The sequence below is a fragment of the Eptatretus burgeri genome, chromosome 6 (genome assembly GCF_056783735.1).
Source record: "Eptatretus burgeri isolate ZD-2024b chromosome 6, Ebu_testis_v1, whole genome shotgun sequence".
Taxonomy (NCBI): domain Eukaryota; kingdom Metazoa; phylum Chordata; class Myxini; order Myxiniformes; family Myxinidae; genus Eptatretus; species Eptatretus burgeri.
The window spans coordinates 35123731-35145368 of NC_140966.1; the positions used below are offsets into that span (position 1 = coordinate 35123731).

Below are 21638 nucleotides of genomic sequence, written 5' to 3' on the forward strand. Positions count from 1 at the left end.
TTAATTGCAAAATAATTCACAATAGAGGCATGGTGATGATTTCTACTGCAAAAAAAAAAAATTTCAACTTTTACGCAAAGAAAGCAAAAATACAGTCAAAAATAAAATGCAAAACAGAAGATGTATCTTTCATTGGTGATAAAGGAAAAATTTTCAACGGCATAAACATTTTGAGGTACATTTAAAACATCCTTTTGGAAGCGAGTCAAAGCAATTCTTCTAACCCATTTAATGGTCGACACAAGCTATACTTTTTTTTCTCTCACATCTGTGCAATGCCTGGCTTCTGATTGCATCATCATCTTCCTCTGAGTACAATACACTCCATCCATTGGGACCATACTCTGTACAGAGCATCAGTGCTTCCAAAGCAGTCTCCTGGTCTATTGGACACAATCCTGGACAGGACGCCACTCTGACACAGGATACCAACAAGCTGGTATTCATTTTGTTGACCTCAGAAGGATAACAGGCAGAGTCAACCCCACCTGGTATTAATTCAACAGCCAAGGGGGATTTGAACTCAGGATCCTGGGATCCCAAGCCCACCACCCTAACCATTAAGCCAACACCAGGCATGCAATACCCTTCTAACCATCAAGCCAACACCAGGCATGCAATACCCCTGTGAAATTTGAAATTGAACCAGGATACTAACATACAGTCACTTACTCTGTTGATAGCGACAAACAACTAATTAAACATCCTCTTTGTAGTGAGGACCATTTTCTGTCAGCTCACTGTTCCATGAACCTTGACTGTATACACCTTCCTTGGGATCCTTCGACTACTATACAGACAACTCTCGGTTTGAAAATGTTCGGTTTGAGAACGTCCGCGACATAGAATGCCATTTTTGTCAGCAAGACTGGCTGATTTATGTACATTTTGATTTATTTAAGTGCCTTTGTACTGTCTTAATATATTGTTACGGATTTCAGAATCCGTTCTGATGAATACATCCACACATCCAGGTCCTCATACAGTTATTTCCTTAAATGCATGTTCAGATTAGCCCCATCCCCATGTCTAATGGGATAATAAATGTGATGCATTGAGAAGGGTAAAGGATAGATCCCCTCTCTTATGGGAAGCTTTTTTCTTTATGACAGACACGTTCACACACATTTCTTTCACGAGCTCTGAAGCCCGCCCTCATTTTTCCTCAGCAACATTCTTTCACGAGCTCTGAAGCCCGCCCTCATTTTTCCTCAGCAACATTCTTTCATGAGCTCTGAAGCCCGCCCTCATTTTTCCTCAGCAACATTCTTTCACGAGCTCCGATGCCCGCCTTTTTTGAGAGCGCACAGGTCGTCATGGTAACCGTGCCCCAGTGGTGCGGGGTGAGCTTGGGGCGGACGGCACCCCGCGGAGACGGCCCGGGGATATAAAAACGAGCGAGAGAAAGCGTGAGGTTCATTCTGAGAGGGAGAGACGTTCTGAGATGTAAAAAAAAAAAAAAGTGAGGAAAAAGCGAAAGAGGGACGTTCTGAAGAGAAAGAGATATAGAAGAGAAAAAGTGAGGAGAGGAAAAGCAAAAGGAGAGAGGAAAAAGCAAAGGGCGAGAGAAGCGACCAAGAAACGGGTGTCTGACCAGCGCCGAAGAGACAATTCGCCCTTCCAGTGCTTCAGCAAGCGAGCATGTGGTGCGCATGTGGGTGTGAGCAATGCCGCCAACAAGTGAGGCGCGGGTCGATCACCAACAACACCAGGGTCTAAACCCGCGACGGATGATCTTGGTGCCCTCCAGACGACGAATGGCGTTCAAGACTGTTCGCGAAAGGGTGCACGGCAAGGCTGGGTGCTGGCGAAGGACGTGACACGCACACACACATTTCAGGATGTTTTCACTTCACGGACGACTTTCTGGTGAACGAAATGATTCTTCCCCCCCTCCCCCCCCCCCGAATGATCTGCTGGGTACCCATGTCTGTGTTTAGCTGTAAGTAAGTCAACCCCCGATAAGCATCTGCTGTTTGTCTCTTTCCTGGCATTTTGATTGATTTTGCTTTGAAATTTATTCTTCATTTACCTCAGCAAATAAAAAGTTCTTTTTATTTATTTAATTTCTAATTAATAAATCATTTGTCAATTTCCAACCTGTCCCTGTTTGTCAATTCCTTCTAATGGTCCTAGCATTGTTCGAACCGAGATATACTGGGAGGTAATTACCACAGGTTTGACCAAAACATCGTCGGCACGCACCAACTGTTAAAACGCTCAGCCGCCCAAATTAAAATCTAATCGAGATAACATTGGTGCTTTGCCGAGGGTGCGTTCCCCGCTCAGGTAACCACGTGACCTCTAGTTAAACGGCATAATTAGACAGTGGACACTGAAACTCGTGGTTCTAAAACAACCCACCATGCCACAACGTTAATTGTGAGCGGTGGCCCCAGGTCTGGCTCGACCGAAGACAACCGGGGATTAATCCCCTTGAGTGACAAGTTGGTGTCTCGGTACCCGTGGCCACAACAATATGTATGTATTATTGTGCTGTACTTACTTTATATTTACTTTGATAACTTCACTACACTCTATGGTTTTTAATTCCCCTTAATGAATACAGTTGCCTGGTGTTGGCTTAATGATTATGGTGGTTGGCTTGAGATCCCAGCCAGGATCCTCAGATCCTGAGTTCAAATCCCACTTTTCTGTTGAATTAATACTAGGTGGTGTTGACTCTGCCTGTCATTCTTCTGAGGTGGGCAAAATGAGTGCCAGCTTGCTGGTATCCAGTGTTGGAGTGGTGACCTGTCCAGAATTGTACCCAATAGCCAAGGTGACTTTAGGCAGCACCAATGCTCTGCAATGAGTATGGTCCCAATGGATGGATGGAATGACTACATTGTTTTATCTATCAATCTGGTGTAATATATGTTGGTTTCAATCAAATTCTATTATGTTCTCGTTTCAGAACCATTTCGTTTTGAGAACAGGATCCAGGATAGGAGCATAACTCGTTCTCAAACCAGGAATTGTCTGTAATGTAAAGAAGTAAATTTGAAGGGAAATTTTAATTTACTTTGTTGAATTATTAAAATTGCATTTGCAAATATCACTCGCATTTTATCAGTAAGTATCTTTTCAGACTGTTATTTCCATTTGTCTTGAAGGTTAAAAAAACAACTTTGTTTATGACCTGATAAAGCAAACATTTGCACACATTGTCATGAAGAAGGAGAAATGTATAATTCAGATAAACATGGATGGAGGAGAAAGGGGAAACAAATTACTTTGCTTTACTCATGGCCTCCAGACACTACCCTATGTGTTATTGTCACATGGGGGAAGGGGGCGGGGGGGAGAGAGGGGGGGAGGATTACCTTGATGAACATTTGCAAAAATCATTTTCTTTTTCTTCTTCTTGTGAAAAATGCAGATGTCACAGGCAAAATAAATGTTTGAATAATTTGATGATGCTTCATTGCAAACTTCTCATTTGTATTTTTTTCATTCCCCTTTGCATTGTTCAAACCAGTTGTTAGCGAATCCTGTCCAGTGTCCTTGCCCTGCCTCTCAGGCAGTGCAGATTTTCCTTTCAAAGCTTTTGAACTTGTATGTGGCTCTGAACGCAAAAATTGAAATTGTATCTCTGGTAAGATGATCTTTCCTGATCGGCTCCATTGCAGAAAACCTTTTACTCCTGTTTGTTGTGCAGCCCGTTTCATCAGTGCATGTTTAGTTGAAGTGTCAACAACTGTTCTTGGATTTGTACGAATAGGCTTCAGATATTGAGTGACTTTTTGAAGTTTCTGAAATTCCATTGGCCTATTTCTGATGCGAGAACCTCGGATTTGTCCTTTCAATGCATTAGACGATGAACCCATGTTCATTTTGGATATGCTTGACCGATGGTCTGCCACGAACGACCCAGAAGCAGTAAAATCTGGAATAATTTTTGCAGGGCGTGCACATAATGTTGTTGGATGTTTTCTTATTTTTGGTGCAACCTGTATTGTACCTTTAGGAGGTGTTGCAAATGTAATTTTCTTCGGCAGACAAAAATAAGTTTTACCATCGCGAGCTTGTGTTCTGGCTTTCAGAATATTGGAAAAAGACCCAATTCTTCTGCCTAGTCCCATATTGAGATTTTTGTAAAAGGGTGTTTTTGTTTGCACATCTCCCTTGAGAGTTAAATCACCTTTTTGAGGTGAAGCATCGTTCTTTCTCTGCCTTGCAGCGAGAAGTGCAGCTGTTTTGTCCTTATAGCGATTTTGCGGTGACGTTGTTCCTCCTTTGAGCATTCCTGATAACGATGCAAAATTATTTGATTTTATTGGCTTATGTTTGACGAGTTGTAAGGAAAGAAGTGGAGTGATTAGATAATTTTGAAAAGATACTGCCTTTCCAAGCTGCACGCTTTGCAGGGAAGAGCTTTCCGACTTAAATGTCATTGCATTTTTGTTGCTGTCACCCTTGTTCTTGTAGTTATTGTTATATGTTGAATGAAACCTTGTAAACATTTTGTGATTCTTTTGGGGAGTATTCTTTCCGGTGTGTATGCCAGAAACCTTGCTCATAAAAATGTTATTTCCTTTGTGTAATGCTTTGTTGAGATTGTCTTTTTTCAAAGCCATGACATCATCATATGTTTTTAATGTTGGGATGTCACTTCTGTTTCCTTTAATGACCTCTGCATATTTTGGTTTGACTGTGTCAGGTTTTGCAGGATTTTCAAAAGTAGTTTCAGTTTTTATTGATTTACCACTATAAATCCTATTTGGCTGTTCAATTGTCGTTTTTATTTCGTTTTTAGTTGTGTGCTTTTTGATGGTAAATCCTTGTTGTGGTTGCAACAGTAACGATGGGCATTTTTCTCTTAAACTCATTGCAAGTGACTTTAACCTGGAGATGTTTTTTTGCGAACGTGAAAGCAATCCAACCCTTGCTGGCATTATTCGGCCATTACTGATTTTCCTGTTGTAATACTTGTCCAACTTTAACGTTTGCTCCGCAGGATTCATTCTGGGTGTTTTTTCTTTCATCGATGCGTTGCCTTCCAGATGAGCAATTTCCTCCATATTGTGAAAAAAGAGACAAACTTTTTGCAGTTGCCTTGATATGATGAAAAGGTCATTCCAGCTTGACAATGTTTGTTTTTCAAGGAGATCCTTGTCAGCATTGATGGAAGAAAACAACTGCTTTTGTATGTCTTGTACTTCTGTTTCATTGTGCTTCATAGGTTGAAGAGCTGGTATTGAAGGTCGAATGGCAACAAAATCACTTTCATTCGCTGTGGAAAGGAGTAGGACATTTACAACCACTGAGCAATTTTTTTAAAATTAGCATTACATCATTGCATTTTCATCCCTTTTGGCACCAACATTGTTAATAAATTAGGTAGTTGCCATAAACTTGGGAAAAATCCATGTGGCCATTGTAATTAGAATTCTTGGATCTATAATAATAAGTGTGTGTGTGTGTGTGTGTGTGTGTGTGTGTGTGTGTGTGTGTGTGTGTGTGTGTGTGTGTGTGTGTGTGTGTGTGTCAGTGAGTTAGTGTATATCTCCTCAATAACTTCAAAACCATGAAACCAAGCAGCCCCAAACCTTGCAGGCATACTAAGGGAACTTCAAGGGAATGCATGAATGAAAACTGGGTATTTGGGTAAAGTTAAAAACCCCTTTTGAAGATAATTAACAGCTCACCTTCTTGATAGGCTCATCCTTGGTCAGCCCAACTTTGCCTCGCAGGGGTCTTAGCTGCCATTTTGATTTGGGCTATTCAAAAATGCCTTGCCTTTGAAACACGATTTACTTTCATGGAATAATTAAAGTATATAATCGAAATATTGTTTTGGATTTGAGAATCGGATCTTGTGGACTAAACAAGTGTTGAAATCTAGTGTGACATCTGAAAATTTTAAGAAATCAGTGATTCTGATAACTAAAGTGTATATCTTTTAAGCTTTAAGCAAGGCCATGCACAATTCTTCATATTTACACAAGAAAATATGAAATTGCCTGATATAAAGCATAACATTAACTTTTTCTATTGTTTTTCCCAAAGTGTAACTTCCAGTGCAAAAAAATAATTAAGTAGGCGAATACTCCCATGGCATGAGCAGTGGGCGTTGCGACCGTGGCTCGGTTCTCCATGGGGACATCGTCGGAGTTAGGAAGGCAAAATAAATTAGAGGATTAGAATGAATAAAGCAATGACACAAGTAAACTCGAAGTTGAACATAAAATTGAAAAATGTTTTCAGTGACTACAAAGCAATGAATCCCAACACCATGGCAGGATGGCTGAGATGTACACACACTCCCTCTAAGCTGTCTAGCCGAGGTTTGAATTGCTTCGTCTTTTGGTATGATCTGCTTTCACTTAGGATGTTATTTCATTTCATTAGGAGCTTGAAGAAGTACTATTTTCCACATAAAAGCGAATGAGACATTGTTTTTTGGGTTATTATGCAAATCCTCTGAGCTCCCAAGGTTACTCTGGGTTTTAAACAGTCATTTTCTCAAAATTCAGAACTTATAAACACACGAGCCACCACCTGTTGTGGGGAAGGGGTGAGGGCCAGGAGGGGTGGGGTGAGAGGAGGCAGGGGAGGGTGGGATGAGGAAGGGGAAGGGGTGGGGTGGGGTCTGGAGGAAGGGGAAGGGGTAGGGATGGTGCCAGAGGGGTTGGGGTTGAAGGAGGAGGAGGCAAAAGTGGGGGGTGGGAAGACAGAGGGTAAGGGTATAGGTGAGAGGAGGGAGGGAAAGGGGTGGGGTGGGAAGAGGGAGGGAAAGGGTGGAGGAGGGAGGGGGATTGGGTGGGAAGAGGGAGAGTAAGGGGTGGGGTGGGAGTTTGGAGGGAGGGGTGCTGTGAGAGGAGGGATGGGGTGGGAGGATGCAGGGGAAAGGGTTGGAGAAGGCAGCGGAAATGGTGAGAGGAGGGAGGGGAAAGGTAGGCCAGAGCCGTATATTGGAAGAGTTTGGTCAACTTAACAAAAGGCGACATGTTGTGGACCAAGGGCGTGTGCGCTCAAGCTTGCATCGCAAGTGCGGACTCTATGTTTTAGGGCTTGCCCTACTGAAGTTTTGTTTCTGGATTGTCTTAATTCTTGTTTTCTCTGTGAAAGATTTGAAGCCTTGTCCCATCTACATATACTGTATCTATAGATCTAAATCTTTGTTGGAATTTTACCGACTTTTTCATTAATTCATCGCAATCTGGGGCTGTTGTAATAGTGTTTATAACCCATCAAATAAAATTTTTTTTTCTGGGTCCTACTTCATTCTCGCCCCCCCCCACCCCACCCTCACCTTACTCTCTTCTTCCTTCCCTAAATCCAAATCTCTCTCTCTCTCTCTCTCTCTCTCTCTCTCTCTCTCTCTCTCTCTCTCTCTCTCTCTCTCTCTCTCTCTCTCTCTCTCTCTCTCTCTCAAAACCTCAATCCACTTTCCAGTTTATTCCCTCAGAAATCTATTTTTTCATCTCTCCAAATCTCTTCTTCTCCACTCTTTCTCCCACCATTCTTCCCTCATCCATTTCATTCCTCCTCTTGAAATCATCCATCGCTTTACATATTCTTACTTCTGCATTTTCCCCTCTTCACACTTTTTTCTTTTGTCCTTGTCCATCTTTTAACTCGTAATAATTATCTGTGCTACGAGGAAGCCGACAAATCTATGTTCAGATCAACTTGACTAGTTTAATTTACAGTAAAAAAAAATTTAATCAAATGAACATTAAGTTTCCATCTTACGTTAAAACATCAGGTTAGAGGGCGATGAAAGGCTGCAACTTTTACCTTAAAACCCACCAAATGTAGAAGGTCTAGAAACTAGTGAGGCCTAGAAACTGAGAAATCATCATTGTTAAATTGCGCAGACATCATGATAGAAAAAAAATTCTTCCTGTCATCATTCATGGTCCTTGAACTGCATGTGTTTCACTTTCAGGTCTATACTGTGTTGCTTATACAGGCATGAAGCATGGTTATGGAGTCATGGACCAACCACATCTCACAGTTCCAAGGTAAATGGTTCAAATGACCAACCCAAAGTTTACACTGTACTCTGTAGTCCCATATACCGAAATACATGTTAGTTTCGAAACATGTTATCCGTGATCTTCAACTAAATATACACTAACTTGCTACAATTTTTTGAAACTGTTGAAAAAGATATCAGTAATACAATATTCATCATTATTTATTTTGCTGGTGAAATGATACTTGGGTCTTATTTAGTCTTTACTTCGACGTGTTAAGTTGACCTTACCTCACCCAAGAGACAGTTGTCGTTGGCTTTCCAGCCATCCCGACGAACCTTTACTTCCCAGATTTTCCTCCTTTCTGGGTTGCGGGGGAAGCGATGCATCTGTTTCCCGCGGTTCTTTCGATTTGAGCAACCCCATGCTGCACAGCAGGGCATGTTTATAAACGTTGTAACTCTAAATATTTCATCAAAGTGACGTTTTATGAGGAAGCATTCGATGCAAGATGATATGTTTGTAGCATTGTAGCAAAGCGAGTATCGTCTGCTGGGTACGCAGGTTGGTCCACAACATGGCGCCCTGTAGTCACATGAGGGCTTTTGACCAATCATAAAGCAGATGCGCTGAAACCGGGTTGACCTACTCTTTCTAATATACGGCTCTGAGGTAGGCTACATTAGGACATGCTGCTGATGTTAAATTGCGGAAGCCATGCCGATCACATGACCGGAAGTGTGTCAAAATGGTGGTCCCACAAATTCCTTCCAAAATCTTCTTCTCCTGATCAAACAGTCAGAATGCTACGGAATTTGCGTTACAACATTAGGCCAGGGTAGGGATGTAAATTATATTGTGAAAGTCATGTGGATCACCTGACCAGAAGCAACTTTTGGGAAAATCGTATTAATTGCTTTAGAAATCTTCTTTTCCAGACCCACTGGTCAGAATGCTACCAAATTCGGGTTACAACATTAGGACAGGACCCAGTTAGATTACAGATCCAGTCATCCTATTTTGTTTTCTCTGTTCTGCCTATGTCCGGGTTCTTCCCGACATCTTTGTTCCTTGTTACTTTCACATTTCTTTCCAAGTTTTATTATTTTTATTGTTTTTCACAATTCTCTTTATTCATTCTTATTCTTGCTTTTTCTTCTCTTTCATCTCTTTTACTCTCTATCCCTCTCTTCCGTTATATATCTCTCTAAGGAGAAGTGAATTCTTGCAGAAAGCTTTCTGTAAGGCTCACTTGGCTGCGCCTACATCTGGATGGGTTTGAGGGTTGTGGAGTAGTGGCTGAAACACCAATCCCATCCATGTTTGTTCCTTGTTCCTTTCATCTTTGTAACTTGTTCCTTTCACATTTCTTTCGAATTTTTTTTTGTTTGTTTTTTCACAATTCTCTTTATTCATTCTTATTCTTGCTTTTTCTTCTCATTCGTCTCTTTTACTCTCTAGTCCTCTCTTTCGTTATCTATCTCTCAAAGGAGAAGTGAATTCTTACAGAAGGTTTTCTGTAAGGTTCACTTGGCTGCGCCTGGATGGGTTTGAGGGTTGTGGAGGAGCAGCTGAAATCCCAATCCCATCCAGGTTCCTCCTGATGACTCCATCTTAGCTCTTTCCTTCTTCAGGTTCCTTTTTGATCTTCCGCTTGACTCTGTCCTCCCACTCTCCAACCCTCCTTATCACTCCCTCTGCTCTCAACTCCACAATGCACACATTCTTCCAGTAACCTTCTCCTGGTTAAAATTCAGGTTGAATGCACACCTCATCTCCTTTGTTCCTTGCTTCTCCCATCTGTGGAACCACCCTACAGAAACTGTTTTTTCCTTCTCTTCCCTCCAGGGTTTCAAGGAAACAATGCACCAACCGCTACCTCGTATTTCCATCACACAAGTTCCGCAAATTTCATCACGACATCTTTCAGGTTATTTTTAATCGTCCTCAAAATCAACGTTGTTGAAGACTTCCAGTCCTTCGCCAATGCAATGGAAGAATGTCATGACTTGCACATCTTCAGGCTTGCTTATGGTCCCCCGTGGTCTACATGTACAAATAAAACCAACCAAGAAACCAGGGATCGGGCAGCACAGAACGTTTTAAACATACTCAGTTGTGGAGGTATCCCCTGGAAATGGATCGGTCATCTTCTCAGTTTACTGAACTTTGTAATTGGACCAAAGGGGGTAACGGTTCACCACATAGGTGGCAAAAAGGTGAGGTTTATCTCTCATTTCGAGGCATCACTGATGATCACCCCATTTGGTTTGTTCTTATTAGGTCTGTCTCACTATGTCTGATCACCCTACTAGGTCATCGGTGATCACCCCACTAGGATGATCACCCCCATTAGGATGATCACCCCACTAGATCTGTTCGTAAGATCATCTTTTTATTGTCACTGACAAGGAACTTCGATGCAGTAGGAGGCCATTAGGCTCATCAAAGCCTGCACTATGATTTCCAACTTATGCTTGTTTGTCGGTGCTCTGTCCTTTTAAATGTTGAGTGTCAAGAAAGGAAGTAACATGTACCATTTTTAAAGTCTTTCATATTACTTGGGTGGGGTTTGGACCACTGACTTGCCAGACTCAGAGCGGACACCCAAACCATTACGCCACGAAGTCTGATGAAGGAAATCCTGTCCCGTGTTCTACAACTGATCACGTTGGGATATGTTTACGACAATTCTGGATAGTTTACTGTTGCCACCCTGACCCTGTAAGCTGCAATATAATACACAGTATACCACCCTGGGCAAACTCATGCTCTAACCCACAGGAGACATTGCATCAGTGGCAGAGCCACAACCAGTCGAATAATGATAGCCACAGCCATGTGATGCACATGAACGAAAAACAAGAACAAGAGACTTACCCACACGAAGATGTATACATGTGACATTGTGTGGAAAGTGAAGAGAAAAGGACATAACGCCTGTGCTATATTTCACTGCAGTAAACTGGCTACATATTCCTTCATGGAAGGAAATAAATAACATTGGTGTTGGATTCACGGTTAATGGTTATGGTGGCTGCTTAAGATCTCAGGGTCTTGAGTTTGAGCCCCCGTCGTCCGTTACATAACACCAAGTGGGTTGACTCAGTCTGTTATCCTTCGGATGTCGGCAAAATGAGTACCAGCTTATTGGTAACAGGGGGCACTGCATCAGCGGCACAGCTGCGCTCCCAGCAATGATGCAACCAGCAGGCACAGGCTGCAGACGAAATAATAATAATAATATTGGAAGAAAAACAAGTTTCTCATCGTGCCTCCAGTATTGGACCTTAATTAATACGGGTAAATGGTTCGTTTTGTTGACGTCATATCAAGAGAGAATAATTATCAGTAAGTTGTGCCGGTAATGCTAGTTAACCTCCCCGTTCACCAAACATCATATCAAGAGAGAATCATCAGTAAGTTGTGCCGGTGATGCTAGTTAACCTCCCTGTTCACCAAACATCATATCAAGAGAGAATCATCAGTAAGTTGTGCCGGTGATGCTCGTTAACCTCCCCGTTCACCTTTCCGTTGGGTGGATCTGTCAGGCAGAACAGCCGCCGTTGACCAGGACAGGCCCGACGGTGCAATCAGCGCCAACAAGAAACATTTCACCACCAGACACTGCAGATTGGAAATTACTTTATAGGAAGGAGCTCTGGGTTCTCGAACTGATGTTTTCGTACTTCGAAGAACGGAAATCCAGCAAGGAGATCCCGTCGTCATGACGCACACGTACGAGTTCGTTCCTCGTCACCATGACAACACAGAGCGCGCTGCTCGCTTGCTTTTGAAACCACGTGACGTTTTTATATTCAAACAACATTTAAATAACTGTATGCGACATGATAATTACACTACATGATATATATATATATATATATATATATATATATATATATATATATATATATATATATATATATATATATATATAAAAAAAAAATTTCATTCACGAAAAATCCTGTTAATATGTACGAACTCACAAATTAAACTGAAAATACGTCATACTTGACAAGGATTATAATACTGGGAGGTTTGCCATTGCCTTCCCAGCGTTGAGTGTCCGTGTTCTGTCCTTTAAAATGATGAGGGTCAAGCAAGGAAGCAGCACGTACCATCGTTAGCTCATCTACAACAAAGTCGAGATGGGCTGTTGAAGCCATGTCCTTCCTTTAGTCAGTCAGTTAGTCTGTCCTTCCTTCATTCTGTCCATCCTTCAGTCAGTCTGTCCTTTAAGTCAGTCAGTCTGTCTGTCCTTCCTTCAAACAGTCAGTCTGTCCTTCCTTTAGTCAGTCAGTCAGTTAGTCTGTCCTTTGTTCATTCTGTCCATCCTTCCTTCAGTCTGTCCATTAAGTCAGTCAGTCTGTCTGTCCTTCCTTCAAATAGTCAGTCAGTTAGTCTGTCCTTCCTTTAGTCAGTCAGTTAGTCTGTCCTTCCTTCAGTCAGTCAGTCTGTCCTTTCTATCTGTCTTTCCTTCCTTCAATCAATCACTCTGTCCTTCCTTCAATCAGTCAGTCATTTCGTCTGTCCTTCCTTCATTCTGTCCATCCTTCCTTCAGTCTGTCCTTTAAGTCAGTCAGTCAGTCTGTCTGTCCTTCCTTCAATCAGTCAGTCCTTATTTCAGTCTGTCTGTCTGTCCTTCCTTCAATCAGTTTGTCCTTCATTCAGTCAGTCATTCTCAGTCAATCAGTCACTCTGTCCTTCCTTCAGTCATTCAGGCAATCGGTCAGTCTGTCCTTCCTTCATTCTGTCCATCCTTCCTTCAGTCATTCAGTCTGTCCTTCCTTCAGTCAGTCTGTGCTTCCTTCAATCAGTCAAGCAGTCTGTCCTTCCTTCAGTCAGTCTGTGCTTCCTTCAATCAGTCAAGCAGTCTGTCCTTCCTTTAGTCAGTCAGTTAGTCTGTCCTTCCTTCATTCTGTCCATCTTAAGTCAGTCAGTCAGTCTGTCTGTCTGTCCTTCTTTCAATCAGTCAATCAGTCTGTCCTTCTTTCAGTCAGTCAGTCTGTCCTTCCTTCAGTTAATCAGTCACTCTGTCCTTCCTTCAGTCATTCAGGCAATCAGTCAGTCTGTCCTTCATTCTGTCCATCCTTCCTTCAGTCATTCAGTCTGTCCTTCATTCTGTCCATCCTTCCTTCAGTCATTCAGTCTGTCCTTTCTTCAGTCACTCAGTCTGTCCTTTGTCTGTCTGTCCTTCCTTCAGTCAGTCAGTCTGTCCTTCCTTCAGTCAGTCGGTCTGTCCCTTCTGTCTGTCTGTCCTTCCTTCAGTCAGTCAGTCTGTCCTTTCTTCAGTCAGTCTGTCCTTTGTCAGTCTGTCCTTCCTTCAGTCAGTCAGTCTGTCCTTTCTGTCTGTCTGTCCTTCCTTCAGTCAGTCAGTCTGTCCTCCTGTGGGTCCATTAACATTGTTCCATTTTCCCATACTCCTCCAAGACAGCTCAACCGACCGGTTTAAAACTCAACACCTTGATTGATGACGTCGATGGCAAAAACGAATGGAGCCTTTTTTATTTGTTTATTTTTCCATCCAGATGGTGAGATAATTAGCTAATTAACTCAAAATGTAATCTGTGTTTGTATGTCCATCACATGTCGCCAGATTCCATCGTCGATGTTTCCTCCTTATTTAATTTTAACCTCTTCATTTGATCATAATCATTGTTTAATTCAACCTCTTAATACAATATTAACCTCTTAAATGTCATTAATTCCCCCCTTGCTTTGAAGAACGGTAAGAAAGGGGGGATGGCAGGACAGAGATTTGTGGTGGGACAGAGAGGGGACAGTCCTTTTCATCCTTTGTATACCCTTTTGACATTTTGGACGCCTTTAGACTCCATAAGACCCCTGCGACTCCCGACAACCTTAAGACCCGATAAGACACCTGAGACCCACTGTATCACCGAATGCAGCATGACTACGACTGCCCTCCATCGGGAGACGATCATCTGTCCCACTTAGGACTATTCATTAGTCTTTGGTATGACCTAGCCGGGGTTCAAACCGCTGACCTCCCAGACTCAGAGAAGACACTTCAACCATTATAGACTGGCTAAATTTTTGGAGAAGTCATACGGAAGGAGCAAGAGACATATTTTGGTTGAAGTTTGTAACAGAAAGATTTGAGATAATTTGGACATACTAATTACAAATCTCATTGTTACCAAACTTTTGTTTGCATTTTTAGCTCCTAATAAGCATAATCAAACACTGAAAAAACATAGTTTTGGCATATACTTTTGTTTTGGCATATACAACCATGTTTGCTCATGTTTCAACACCCAGATGAAAATTTATGGGGTAACACAAAGCAATTCAGAAAGCAATTCATTTATTTTTTGTCACTTTATTTAAACTACTGACTATATACAGGATGTTTCAAAAAGATTGATACAAATTTGACTTCCTGCCATTTCTTTGTTTTTTGACCACTACCGTTTTCCATTTCAGGGTTTGGTGGTGTTATTGTGGTATTTGTTCAGTGGAATTTCTAGCTCCGTAGCTCAACTATGCCATTGACAGTGAAGCAGAAGGCAAAAGTGGTGGTTCTGTGGTATGAGACTAAATCATATGTAGACACCCGCCAGAGGTCCTGCTGGGAATACGACCTCAGAACACGTGAGGGACCCACAAATTGTGCCATTTAATGTATTGTAAAACACTTGAGCACAAGGGTACAGTGCACAACCAGAGCAAGCCAACTGTGGCAGGCCAGTATCAGTAAAGGCCCTGTTACACCTTGACGTTTTAGCCAGCAATGGCAACGTCTCAAAATGTATGTAAAACGCTGGCTTACGTTGAACTTTTGATGTTTTTTTTAAAGATTCGGCTATATTCATAACGAGTTGGTCGCATGCATAACATATTAGTAACGGACACAGAACGTTTCGTTGTCTTATAGATAACTTATACCAACGAATGCTTAGCCTGTTGTCGGCGTTCACAACCTATGCCCAACGATAGTCTAACTTATGCATAGCACGCTGCACGTATCGCCGACGATGACGTGACGTAGCCTATTAAAAGGTTGCCGCACAACAATTCAAATCATAACCGCCGGAGAAATGGAAGTGTCAACATGGCAGTCACACCTTTGCGATCTTGCCAGCGTATGCCGACCTCTGAAAAATGCGTCTAAAACGCTGGCGCACGTCGAATACGGTATGGGTAAGTTTGGTATGCATGAATAGAACGCTAAAGTATGCTCTCATAGGTCGTATTAAGTGGAGTAAGTCTTGTAATTTTAAACGTGTTAAACATTTTACGACGTACTTGCAGTATGCCTCACACGTTCCGCATGCGATGGGAATAAGTTGTACGCAGTACACACGATATGCAAACGTTGGCACGCGTCGACAAAAGTTACTTGTACATTACTCATAAGTCGAAACACGTCGAGGTAATGGTTTGCGTCAGTGTTCCAGACTCCCTGTTTTTTTTTTTTTTTTTTTCTTCGGTATGACGGTGATGTTGACACTTCGATTTCTAGTGCGGTTATGATTTGAATCGTTGAGCGGCAGCCTATTAATTATATTATATTATAACCGCACTAGAAATCGAAGTGTCAACATCACCGTCATACCAAAGAAAAAAAAAAAAACCAGGGAGTCTGGAACACTGACGCGAACCATTACCTTGACATGTTTCGACTTATGAGTACCTTCCAAGTAACGTGTGTCGACGTGTGTCAACGATCACGTAACATGCATACAACACGTTACTCATAGGTTAGAAATAAGTTTTGGGTACGCGAAACATTACCTCGACGTTTTTCGACTTATGAGTAACTTACAAGTAACGTGTGTCGACGTGAGTCAACGATCACGTAACCTGCCTACAACACGTTACTCATGGGTTAGAAATAAGTTTCGGGTACGCTAAACATTAACTCAACGTGTTTCGACTTATGAGTAACTTACAAGTAACGTGTGTCGACGTGAGTCAACGATCGCGTAACGTGCCTACAACTTATGGCCAGTGTTATGCGGAACGTGTGAGTCATACGCTGGGATAAGTCTTAAAATTTCAAGCATGGAAAATTTGAGGACAACCGCAAAGTACAACGTTTAAAGCCAGCGTACTACGACGTATGGCAGTGTTTTTCAGCGTGCTCTCAATGTTATCAAAACTTACCCATAACATATTCGACGTGTACCAGCGTTTTACACAAATTATCCAAAAATCGGCATAAGCTGGCTAAAACGTCAAGGTGTGACTGGGCCTTAACCAAGAGCCAAGCCAACATCGACGCCGTGCGAGATTCTGCAGTGGACAGTCCCAAGAAGTCCCACCGCTGGCGCTCCCGGGAGCTAGGCATCAAACCAACATCAGTCTGCCATATTTTCACAAAGGAACTGAAGCTTTCCCCATACATCATCTCTATTAGCCATAAACTGAGTCAAGATGACATGAGAAGGAGACTTGATATGTGCAGTTGGCTCAGTGACAGGATGGAGTGCGACCCAAACTGGATCAACCTGATCTGGTTCAGTGATGAAGCCGATTTCTACTTGAACGGTCAATATGGTGCAACTTGTACATTCAACCTAAAAATTTATCTTCTGCTTCAATCTTCTCTTCTGTAAGTTGCCCATCACCAAAGCCAGCAAGATAGATATGGTGGTTGATGAGCACCTTCCAGGCAAATTGCGTTGTGCAATTGGATGTGAAAGATGAAAATAGTTGCAACAATAGTGCATGCAAAGGCAGGTGTGATGCTGCAGCCCCCGAAGCAGCTTGGTCAAAGATGTCCTTAATGGGGATATACAGTACTTTGGTTTCTTTGCTGTGCCTGACTTCATTCACACATTCTGGCATGAGAAATAATGACAATGTGACATCAACAGTGGAAGCACATCAGCATCTCTTGCAGACATGACGACATTGCTGAAGTTGTTGTTCATGCGATGCAGCATTAGTCATGTGTCACCCTCTACGTATGTCACAGTAACATCTGACAGATCAGTGAATATCTGTGATGACTGCACTTTGCGTTCGTCAGAAAATCCCCCTATTACAACAAGATCCCTGTAAGGTGGTGCCTTTGCTATCAGCTGTTCTGATAGAAACCTTGCCAGATCAACCTTGTTCTCAGGCAAAGCTCAGAAGTTTTGTCAACTAAAGGGAAGAGACACTTCATGCCCTTCAATGATACACCAATTTGGTCGAGTGCTCTTGGTGCCTTGCTTTCTCGTACCAGTCTTGATTGATTCTTCCTGATATCTGTCAAAAACAACGACTATTCACCTGTAAGACGGACTTGCATGCAACGCTGATTTTGTGAAGATGTCTGTAAGGGCACCCAATGTATTTGCCAAGGGCAACAACTAGTGCATGTCCATCTATTACTCGACGAGATGACATACCTTGGAGTTCAATGGTTTGAGACTAATCGATGTCTGCTATAAGTATGTCTGGAAACAAAGATTTAGTGCCAGTTCCCAATGACCCATGCATGTCTGCTGGTGACATTGGCACTTTCATCAGTTCATGCTTCAACACATTCTGGAGGTCAACTCTGCAGCCGGCTTCAAAGGCAATGATCAGGCATTGGAGGACACTTCTATTAGCTTTCAAGACTGCTCTTTTATCCTTATCTTTCCTGTACTTTGTACAAACTTTGTTTTGCTCACAGCTTTGTACAAACTTTCAAAAGTTGGAACATTCTTCCTTGGTATCTTAGCATGGAATGGAACTGCTGGTGATTCTCCACTTTTTTTACAACCAGTCTTTCTTCAATGAATGCTTCAAGACACTGCTTTCTAAATTATTTGGCATTCAGAAGGAAGTCCTGAATTGTATCAGTGGCTAAATCCTTCATAGCAATTTTGTAAAGAGAAGTGGAGTGAACCTCAGGTGCAAAGATATCAAACTGCTGCAAGGTAGAGAACAGTGAATACTCTTCTTTTGATCACGTTTCTGTCTCCCTAGCTTCATTGTGTGTATTGCTGTCTACGTGGCACAACTGGAAAATTGCATGGGTGTCTGCGGAGATTTTGATCAGAAATTTTAGGAAAGAAGCCCACCTGCTGAGTGCAGAGGTCGTCTTGGTTATCCCCACGATACCTCCTCCCATTTTTCCTGTGCTATTCAGCCAATCCTGGCCGTGGTTAGGGTCTACCTGGTTGAACTACTGGGATGATCATTTGACAAGGTTCCCCTAATGGGACTCATGTTTACACTTCCTCTGGAAGTTGGTGCATCTCTGCCAGATATATAGGGTCCATCTGCAATAGTTGTAACAATCGTACCTATCAAAATAGGTTAGCATGCAGCTGAAACTGTGTAGATGAAGATCTCAAAATTCATCACACATATACATGAGAAGGAATGAGACTATCTCCATAAAGTTCCACCAGAAAGTGAAGTTTACGTTCCTCTTTCCACCTTGCTTTGTGAACGCATGCAGAAACTCTTGAATTATTGGGCTCTTCAGAAACATTGTGAGAGTCTCAATGTCATCAGGGTTGTTTAAGGCATTTGATATCTCATCATGCAGTCCTGCATCACATTGTAGGCAGAATTTCGGAAGACTTGGCATCAGTGATACATCTCTTTACTTTTGCATTTAAGGCTTAGGGTATCAAGTTCATGGACATGTGCTTGAAGGTTTGCCATGTATTCAATTGTTGTTATTTCTGGATCATTATTGGTTAGTTTTTGATTGAATACTCTCCATCCAGTCTTCATCGTGGACTTCTGACGTTGCATTCTGAAAGCCAGATCAGTGGCTCAAGCATTATGGAGGAGATTGGGACCATACTCTTTGCAGAGCATTGGTGCTGCTTAAGCAGTCTCCTTGGCTATTGGGCACAATCCTGGATGGATCGCCACTCTGACACAGTATACCAGCAAGCTGGCACTCATTTTGCCGACCTCGGAAGGATGACAGGCCGAGTTAACCCCACCTGGTATTAATTCAACAGCTGAGCGGGATTTGAACTCAAGACCCTGGGATCCAAAGCCCACCACCCTAAACATTAAGCCAACACCATGCATAAGCATTATGGACAGACTCCTTTGCTTTCTCAAATGTCAAACCATTCTATCTCCACTTCATTGGAGAAGACTCGGTTAATATTGTCCATCTTTACATCAACAGGGTGAAGCTGTTCTGTGGAATCAGGCACATCCAAGCAGCAGCATCAAGCTTCTTGACAGGAAATATTCAGAAAGCTATTTCATGAGCATCGAATGTTCAAGGAAGGCAAACAAGAAGACAAATACGCCAAAGTTTTCAGTGACTTTGTTGAAAATATTCAGAATGAGCTCGATGCTGGCAGACCTTGTGACATATACGGAATTCTTTGTAAGTAAAAAGCTCTGCTTGAACATCAAGCTGTCAAATCTGATAAAACAGCAATATCTGAAGCTTAGGATGTTGAAACATCTTGGTAATGGCAGAGTGTACCACCAACTGCATGTCAAGAACAAATTAGAGTTTATTTATACCTGCTCAATCCCCATACAAGATGTTCTAAATGCAGCTTTCAGGAAGGCAACATTTCCTTATGCAGTATGTCTGGAAAGCTTACAGGTGACCACTCTGTAGTTCCTAAACAGACAAATTGTCAAGACCTTTTGTACCAGACAGCAATGGTGATCAAAGGTGACATTTCTGAATTTGAAGGTATTGGTACCAGACTCATGAGGATAACAGATGTAAGTCTCAAATCGGGGAAGGCCATGTAGTACCCAATAATCTGGACTCGCTCACCTGATGGATCATTTCATCTGATGGTAGCAGTGAATATGTGTTCTCTCCGGACTGTGAAAATCAGTCAGACGAAACAAGAGTGCTTATGATTGCCCAAGATATTCTTCACTGTGCTTCACATGCAAAGATCAAGACCTCTGAAGCAGCACGCTGGTCTTGCAATGACAGTCCATCATATAACAGTCTCTGAAGAACTGATCACCTTGATTAACAGAATGGAGAACTCGTGTTCCTTCTCTGATAATTGATAACACATGAGTGATAGATACAAGCCGAACCAAAAACTCTTCGTGTAGTGTGGAGAGAAGCACTTAGAGCAAAGTGAGATACGTATGCCCTCACCCACTGGACATGGGTGGGAAATCAAAGATGACACTTTTCAGGCTAAAATGATGACCAAGGAGCTACCCCCAAGTGGTCTTGTGTGGAGTGAGTTTCTTGTCACTGTGTGAAGTCCTTCGACCGCTGTGCTGACTGCACATATCTAGTACATCATGGTCTTGCCTGTACAGACTACTTGAGTTGGACTTTGTATGTATGTATGGGTGATGACTGTACAAATTGAAACAAACACTTGGTCAATGATGATGCCGCCGATTATGATGATAGTGATTATGATAATCATAATGATGATACCATATTGTTACGGAAATGGCCCTTAGCAGGCTACTAAATATAGGATTTGCTCAGATCCCCCATTAAATGCATGTTTAGCTAGGTTGTTCGGTAAAATGGATGTTACATGTGTGTCGGGAGGTGTGGGATGCATGTTTATTGTTTGTACAGTGGTGGTGTGCCGAGGGCTTCTTCTTCCTCCCCTCTCTGGACGATAGGCCCTGCCCAGTCGGCTGAGGGGGAGTGGCCTGGAGAGGGAGGTGGAGCGAAAGGGGAGGAGATTGTCGGCTTCGTAAAGGGGGAGGAGCCAGTGGCTCGCAGCGAGCGAACAAAGACCTCGTGAAAAGGTTCAGTTTGGGAGAAGTACAAAACTGCAGTCAGTTTTGAGGCGTGCTGGGGCTTCGAGGCGAGAAGGAAAGGAAAAGGTGATTCTGCAGAGAAAGAAACTGAGAGGACGGAGTTGAGAAGTCGGGCTTCGAGGCGGGAAGGCAAGAGAGGAAAAGACGGAGCCTCTGACGGTCCCTACTCACCTCACGGCTCGACGACGTCTTGGAATCCCATGGACCCAGCCTGCGGAGCTGGGCACCTCGATGTGAGCCTTGTCTGGTGAGCAGGCCAGGCCTGGATTTGTGTGCTGGACCTTGAGAGAAATCAGCTGAGACCCATCGTCCATTTGACGGTCTTGTGCCGTCGACATTGCGCGGGGCCAGAACGCGCTGAGGAGGGCGTGCGCATGCCGTACCATAAGAAGAAAGAGTATGGCGCCCCCATCTTGCCACGTGGCATGTTCGAGCTGCGGGCTCGAATCCGTGGACATCCGCTTGTTACGAGCGATATTGGTGCTTTTGACACTTTCCTCTCGTCCATGAAACATCACCAAGTACTCTGTCTTGCATGCATGCTGTCTGTCTGTCTTTTCTGCACGTTGTTTAAGGCATATCTCGGTAGGGACCCCCTTGAAACTTGTAGTCCGTAGTTCCCTAGTTAAGAGCGGGTTAAAGATTGTTAATGGGAACATTGTCATGGGTGTTTTGCTTGTGTTGTGTTCCCCGATGTTCCCCAATAAATCTGGTTGGTTTGTATGAAGTTGCCGCCATGGATTAATTCGTGTCGCGTCGAGGAACGATCCGTTCGATTGGAATATAAAACCAAAATGGTTACAGACTGGCAGAAAACGCTCGGCATCTGACAAAACCAGTCTGTAACCGGGGTTCTATTTCCCCAACTGGTAAGGTCCAGGATTACGTTGGTATCGCGATTGAAGACGCGTGACCCGAGGCCTGTGCCGAGCCGGCCGACGTTATAAACACCGGAGATGGCGGTGGTGAGGGTGGCGCCAAGAGTCGGGTGAGAATCCTGCCACCCCGGATCCGCAACAA

At 42.9% G+C, this 21638-nt stretch overlaps 3 protein-coding genes across 4 annotated transcripts in view; 1 reads left to right on the forward strand and 2 right to left on the reverse strand.

Moving 5' to 3' along the window:
- The window catches only part of LOC147024533 (uncharacterized), a 43392-nt gene extending 31811 nt beyond the window's left edge, over positions 1 to 11581 (reverse strand). Inside the window, exon 1 of the mRNA XM_085886923.1 lies at positions 11456 to 11581. The gene's annotated coding sequence lies outside the window, so the exon portion shown is untranslated. The remainder of the gene's footprint in view (positions 1 to 11455) is intronic.
- LOC147024534 (uncharacterized) overlaps positions 1 to 21638 on the reverse strand; it is a 29398-nt gene that overhangs the window by 2840 nt on the left and 4920 nt on the right. Inside the window, exons 1-2 of one of the 2 annotated variants that reach the window (XM_085884541.1) lie at positions 10809 to 11366; positions 3327 to 5236 (exon numbers count right to left, since the gene is read on the reverse strand). In XM_085884541.1, the coding sequence (XP_085740667.1) occupies positions 3348 to 5236; positions 10809 to 10932 (2013 nt within the window). In that variant the 5' untranslated portion in view covers positions 10933 to 11366 and the 3' untranslated portion in view covers positions 3327 to 3347. Of the gene's footprint in view, positions 1 to 3326; positions 5237 to 10808; positions 11367 to 21638 lie in introns of those variants that run through there. The other variant, XM_085884542.1, reaches the window with a different exon arrangement.
- Positions 7916 to 21638, forward strand: part of LRP6 (LDL receptor related protein 6) — a 198813-nt gene continuing 185090 nt past the window's right edge. Inside the window, exon 1 of the mRNA XM_085884539.1 lies at positions 7916 to 7973. Coding sequence (XP_085740665.1) covers positions 7931 to 7973 — 43 coding nt within the window. The 5' untranslated portion in view covers positions 7916 to 7930. The remainder of the gene's footprint in view (positions 7974 to 21638) is intronic.